The following is a 6922-nucleotide window of genomic DNA, read 5'->3' as shown; positions in this document are numbered from 1 at the left end:
GAGCAGAACAAAATCTCTTCAACAGTTTCAGGAATTCCTAATTAGCCATAAAATTAACCAATGAAATTAACAAGTTAATTTACATACAAACACTTCAATGAAATTTATATTTGCTGGAATTGTGCTGTATACAACGTAGGCTTTGGTTTAATCAATCAAGTTCTGTGTCTACTGTATGTCTAGTCTTCAATTTTTTAACCTAATCAAGTCCTGTGTCTGCTGTATAATCATTTAAAAGATGTTACCATTTTGGGCAGATATACATCAAATGCTGTGCCTTTTAACCTATGTTTAAATTTTTTTAATGATGATAATGAAAATAAGTCACATTTGAGCTAATACTTTTAAGGGCTGTCAATTGTACATACCTAGTTATAATCCTTAATGAAGAATTCCTGAAATAAGGTGTAGAATTTAAAGTGAAATGTGCACCTAATTTGGTGCAAATTACTCGCATTTTTGATGAGGGCCGTTATAAACTGCAAAAAACAGGTGATTTCATCTGTAATTTCTGGAATCAGAAGAAATTCAACTATAATAATGAGTAATTCTATATTCTAAGAAATCTTAATGGTGACTGCTAGAGCTCAGATAGAAGTTGTTTGTTTGAAAAAAATCTGTGCAACTGCAAATCTTTAATAATCCAAAGTGCTTAACATAAAGGGTGCTGAGAGATAATAACGTTCTAGGCCCTACATAGAGCAAAAAGTGTGAATTAGTATATGAAATGAAACGAGGGAATGTGGGAAGAGAATTAGGTTGTAATTCAAGTTTACTGTAACTAAACCTCAATTCATAGTTGAGGTAATTTCAGGCCTGCACAGCAGTAATTACAGATAACAAGGTGTTCAGTGTATGTTAATTCAGAGGCATACAGGTCAAGGCTCACACATTCGGCGCGAGACTCACGCATTAGAGGTCTGTCTAACACTCACGCTTAAGAAGGACCAAAATTTCGAGCATAAATGTAATAATGCCTATAATAAAAAATATATGTATAATTTCTAGCTTTCTCGCTAAATATTCATTATCTAATGTACTTAAAGTAGGATTGTTTTGTTATTATAAGGTTAGTTGATTTGGCTTTCTATTTTTGATTATGGATTGCCGAAATATGCATTCTCAAGAAAAAATGTGTGATTCTTAACAGATTTTCAGTTGTAAATACAACCATAAAGTAGCAAAGAATGCATTTCCGGGTATCAAGGGAAAAACATTCAGGGGAGGGGAATGCCTTGACATCCCCAACTTTGGGCCTAAGCCCCTAAAAAAACTTTATTTTAATAAAGCGCAAACAATATGTTCACAAGTGCTGCTGCTGCATAGAATTAAAAAATATAACTTTTTATACAAGAAATCAGTACAGTACATTATCATTACTGAAGGCCTTGGCCTTGGGCAGAAACGGCTGCTGAATTTACGCACGCATCCCCTTTAGAACAACACCCTGGATAGAAAGCCTAGACTAATATGGCCTACGTGCTACAAAAAGTTAAATAAACTTGTGGAGATAAATCCAGGGGCAGGGTGCAGCATGAACGGATTGGATTTAGGCCTAGCCTAGGCTAGTAGTAGCAGGTAATGTAATGTAATGTAGTGGGACTATAGCGCATATACACCGAAGTCTCAATGCGCTAAAATAAAATAATTAAAAAAAAAGAAAATCCACCTAAAGATTCTATGCTAACCAACTATGGAAAGGAACCGAAATGAAAGGACTATAGCAGAAGAACCCACATCATCTTCTCCCGCAATTTAAGACCTTGTCAAACAATGGTTGCCCGGAACATAATTCACAGGCGCCATAATGATGCACGGTATCTAGGGCCTATTCTAACCAGGGAGTTGTTCTAACTAATGTAGGTAGGTAGGCCTAGTTAAAAAAAAGTAACAGTACAGAACGTAACTCATTGACGTTAAAGACGAATAAAAAAAACAACATGTAGGCCTACAAAACAAACTAAAAAAACGTATACTGTAGATCTCTTCTCGGTAAGCGACAACAAATTCTAGGCTAATAATCCACATACCCCATCTTGTTCGTCACTCGTCTCGGAATACCAGTCAAGTCGCCCCCTTGCAAAGTCGCCCCTTCTTTTCTTCCTATTCTTCAATATACGGTACATTCGACACTCTAATATGAAAATAATAAAATCCTTTGGTTTGATTATTAACATATAAATTCGCTTGTTTCAAATAGATAAACCGAAATATATTATGAATCTTAAACGTTATTATTAACTTACACAAACCTAATAAAATCCACTGTTCGTTTGTTTGTTTCAAATAGATAAAACGAAATATGTTAAAACATTTTACACAATAATAAAAAATCCACTGATTTTTTCGCAAACTCATCGGCAGGGGCGGATTTAAGGAGGGGGGGGGGAGAGAGGCCGGCCCGGCCCCCCCTCCCCTTTTGGGAGGTAAAAAAAAAGGGAAAAAAAAGAAAAAAAAAAGAAAGAAATGATAGCCCACAACGCCTCAAATGTTATTTTCGGGCGTCTAGAACACAAAAATTTTGCGGACCCCCTAGGTCATTGTTGTCTCGATCGGCCCAAATTTGAATATGGTTTCGTAGTCAGATTTGCGAGAAAAAATTCAGCTACCCGTATTTCTCGACTGAGACGTCTGTGGGAGCTGTAATTTGTATGGCAAGGAGATTGTGCAACCCTTAATTCGTATTAAGGGAATTTACGCCCAGAAAAATTGTAGTTATTAATATTTTGGTTATTATATAGAAAATATTCATTATTTGGTGACGTCACATTCACAATATTATAGTTGGCATGCATACGTCACCATTGTTAGCATTGTATAATACGTACAAGGTACCCCTGCAACTGAATTATTCTTAGTTATTTGTTTCTGTTTTTTTAAATTTTATTTTAATTTATTTCTTTCGAAAGTGTACTTTCTATCACATATTATTGCACTGTCTAGTTAGGCCTGCCCTAGTCTTATCAGGGAGTTGTTATTTAGACAAAACTCCCTGTTCTTATTATGTATGCCTCATCGTCATCCGCTACACAGTACATCAGTAGCGCCCCCTCCCCCCATACAGTACAGACGTTTGCTGGGCAACAACGTGATTGAACCTTCCTTCCCAGGTGTTTATGTATTGGCACATTGTTAGCTAACCAGTTGTGTGTATTTCTTTGTGAAAATGAGTACCGCGCGCGCGGCGTACTCATTTTCACAAAGCATTTGCATCCCCTCTTGGAAAGAGGGAACTTCGAAATAATTAATGTCTCCATATTTTCGCTAATTAAATTAATCACTATGATTTAGCTTACACTTATGAATTTAACAAGCGCTTAAAATGTACAATAATCATTTCACTACCCGACAAACTCCGAACTTTATTCATTTGGCCTACAATAGTTTCATCTTGCTGTACTATATACTCCAACATCACTGGCGCATCACCAACTGATGCAGACCATTTCCGGTCACACATTACTCTCTAACACAGCACCCCCTAGTTCCGTCACCTCTGGATCCCCTCGTGAATAGCTCGCATGTTCTGAGTTTCTGACCATGCCATGTTCTCACCTACCTCTGACTGCGCCCATGCATATTTTGACCAATCAAAGTCCAGAAAACTCGCTGCAGTAAATTTATAATTGAACCTAGGTCCATGATTGAACTGCAGAAGCAAGGTCGACTTTTAACTGGTTCAAGAACGGTACTGCGCTCAAAAACTTCTTTTAATTCCAATACAGTATCTTATTGGTGATATGTTAGAATTTATATTTCTTTTTTATGTACCGTATGCTTTATGGAACGATGTTTATTATAGGAGAGCAACTTTTTCGAATTCCAGGATTTGTCTGTTTAATGTTGTACTTTCGTGGCGATCATCTTAATATATAATCTAATACTAATAATAATTGTTGGAATATCGATGAATAATACTTTAGACATGGGGGTCCGTGAAGACTTTTGACATGTCCCAAGGGGGTCTGCGAATGCAAGAAAAGTTGAGAACCACTGGCTTATAACGCACAAAAGGCCTACCGTATGAAATAGCAATGTTGACTTTCTTTATTCAGTTTTCCTTCCATGCAACCACCTGCTCCTATGGTTGAACTATATGTGATTTTATGCTGAACTTTGATTTTAATAAAATATATTTATATATTGTTTTGACATATATTTTTTAAATTGTAAATTTAGTAAGCCTATACACAAAAGGCCTCTACAATTAGGCCTAGATGCCTTACATTAATACTCTAAAATCAGAGTTCGTATAACACATAGGCCTATAAAGGCCACTTAAATATCCTGACGCAAATACTCCAAAATCAAAGGTATTGCGTCTTGTTCGTCTACTAACTAATCTTCTGAAATCAGAATTTCTGTGTGTGTACTTAAAAAATATTTAAACATCTGTCACTTTCAACACGTTTTGTATATTACCGCTGTAACAGAAAGGTCTTCGTCTGGTTAATCATCCATTTTTCTTAATTTTAACAAAAACTCGTAACTCAGTACTGAATTGTTACCATTCATTATTATTTATTCTGTAGTTGCTCTATTTTAAAACGCAACCTTCATTCAACTACAAAATTAGTAAATCATATAATAGGGAGGTTTCGCAAGCTTACGAAAACGATAACCAATACGGCTACTCATTTAGTCAATCCATCCCCTACAGGACCATATCTGTCACAACGTAGGTCATCCATGCCTTTTACCAAAGGTAATAAATAGCAAAGATAGAGCAGCTTCCCAATAAAGTGGAACATCCGTTCCAAATGCATTGTGGGTCCACGGAGATCAATTTTACCCCATCCGCGCGGCGACGCTATATAGTAATAATAAAGGCGCCGCTCTGGTTCATTTGTTTCTTGTAGTTTCTCCACTTAGTAAAATATTCAAATTTTACCCCATTCGCGGGAGGGCGGATGTTCCATCAATGTTAATGCAAATATACGGAACAGCTCATTCTTCTGCTATTTAAGTTCTTTGCTTTTACACAAATCAACGATCATATTCTGTTCGTAGGCAAGAATTAAATGTATTAGGCACAAAATATAATTGAGATGATGACGTATTTGTATTGGTTACCGTATCGTTTTCGTAAGGTTGAGAACTCTCCCTAATTAGCTTGAAAAACTGCAAACCTGTAAATGAAAATGGCATTTGCTTTACACCTTTGTTTTATTTTAAAATATGTTCCTTGTAGAGTTTCAGCTAAAGTGGACCGTATATAATAAAATGAACATGATTGCAATTCATATCAAAATAGAAAAATAAAATCAAACTTTATTCGTTCGATTCGTAAAACACAATGTCTTATTCCATGGTACAGAACTTTGATTAAAATAGTTATAAAAACATAAAAAGTATTGCATATATTATTGTTATTGCAATTATTATTTTTATTATTATTATTATTATTATTATTATTATTATTATTATTAATATTGTTATTATTATAATATTATTAATATTAATATTATTATTATTAAAATTGTCATAATCATTAATACAAACATAAAAAACACCTCTTACTTAAAATCATACAGGTATACAGGCAACAATTATTATCAACTTCTAAAAATAGTCATAAAAATACATATATAAAGTATTTACATTATTGCAATAATAAGGCTGTTTAGTATATTAATTATCTTGTATTTTATTTTAACGTCATGGATGCTGTTAAATCAAAAACGATCAAAATAAAACATCTATAAAAAAATTATAAAACACACACGAGATAGCAAAAGGTAAACATTCAAATTTAAAAAAAAATCATTTAAAAACATGTTATGATTGGTAATTACTTGCCTCCTCGAAATGTCAGTCAACAAGCGAGAGTACTACCTCAACTTTCAACAAAAATCAGGGTCCCTCTCTTAAATAGCTGACGACATACAATTCTGAGACACATTGTGTTTTTACTCTTGTAATGGTATAGATACAAGAGAACAGTGAAATCACTGTTCCCTAGTATATACAGTAGCTTTAAAGATGTATTGTCCCTTGCTAATGTCAAAAAATCATAACAAATAATTTTGAAATAAACTTGCTCATATTGCAATAGCATACCGGTACAAATTATTAACTCGTGCATACAAATTATTGAATTAAAAAAATGTGTACCCTGATTATTAAACCAAAAAATTATAAAAATAATAAAACACTTCCAGTGACTGGAAGTGTTTCTATCATTTTTCGCTGTATATAAACTGATGGGTAGACATTTTTTAAATACACTAATTTCTATGTTCAAGTTGATATTCTTTTATGTTACTTCAAAATGGGCAAGTTAATTTCAAAAAAAATATTTTTATTATTTTTTTGGTGTTTTGGGACAATACATCTTTAAGCCTGGTTTTCCTTCATTGAATCGTTGTGCAATGGGGAATGCTTCCCTATTCGGCCGACCAATCAGCATCACCGAAAGCTGTCAGCGATAGCGTATCACCGATTGTATGGAAACCAAGCTTAACAGCTATGAGCTGAGTGAGCTCTTTCTTTATAAGGCCAGGGGCCCAGTAGTATTTCACATTTTTTGGCTCAAATCGGTCTTTTTAGTACCGAATCGTGTAAATATAAACACATCAAAATACGCACTTTAAAAGTAAAAACCGCCGATAAAAATCCCCACGATCTACCTGGTCCCGGACACAGCAACCACGGCAGTGGGCGCGTCCGAAGATGAATCTGCGGCATGTTTTTGAACAGGGCTGCCTTAATCGGGTTCTCCTCTGTGCCGTTAACCAACTTCATATCTGTTTTGCACATCAAGTGTGTGGTGGAAGAATTAATAGGTATAGGCATAATATATGAGCCTGTATAGTGGATTCTACATTTTATAAGGCCTATATCTGAGCATAGTAGAATTTCTCGACTGAAACCGTATGACCATATTTTGGGATACAATAAACTACAGGTTACCATTATACAA

General features: G+C 34.7%; 1 protein-coding gene across 4 annotated transcripts in view; it reads right to left on the bottom strand.

Moving 5' to 3' along the window:
• Positions 1 to 2148, bottom strand: part of LOC117117310 (uncharacterized oxidoreductase YjmC-like) — an 11111-nt gene extending 8963 nt beyond the window's left edge. For 2 of the 4 annotated variants that reach the window (XM_033261573.1, XM_033261571.1), the window contains exons 1-2: positions 2031 to 2121; positions 369 to 511 (exon numbers count right to left, since the gene is read on the bottom strand). In XM_033261573.1, the coding sequence (XP_033117464.1) occupies positions 369 to 457 (89 nt within the window). In that variant the 5' untranslated portion in view covers positions 458 to 511; positions 2031 to 2121. Of the gene's footprint in view, positions 1 to 368; positions 512 to 1976; positions 1996 to 2030 lie in introns of those variants that run through there. The other 2 variants (XM_033261572.1, XM_033261574.1) reach the window with 2 other exon arrangements.
• Between the last annotated feature and the right edge of the window lie 4774 nt (positions 2149 to 6922).

The sequence above is a fragment of the Anneissia japonica genome, unplaced genomic scaffold (genome assembly GCF_011630105.1).
Source record: "Anneissia japonica isolate Jap-2015-1 unplaced genomic scaffold, ASM1163010v1 scaffold287749_len374965_cov195, whole genome shotgun sequence".
In the NCBI taxonomy this organism is placed as follows: domain Eukaryota; kingdom Metazoa; phylum Echinodermata; class Crinoidea; order Comatulida; family Comatulidae; genus Anneissia; species Anneissia japonica.
The sequence above is the reverse complement of the archived record's forward strand: the minus strand, read 5'-3'. Positions and strand labels throughout refer to the sequence as shown.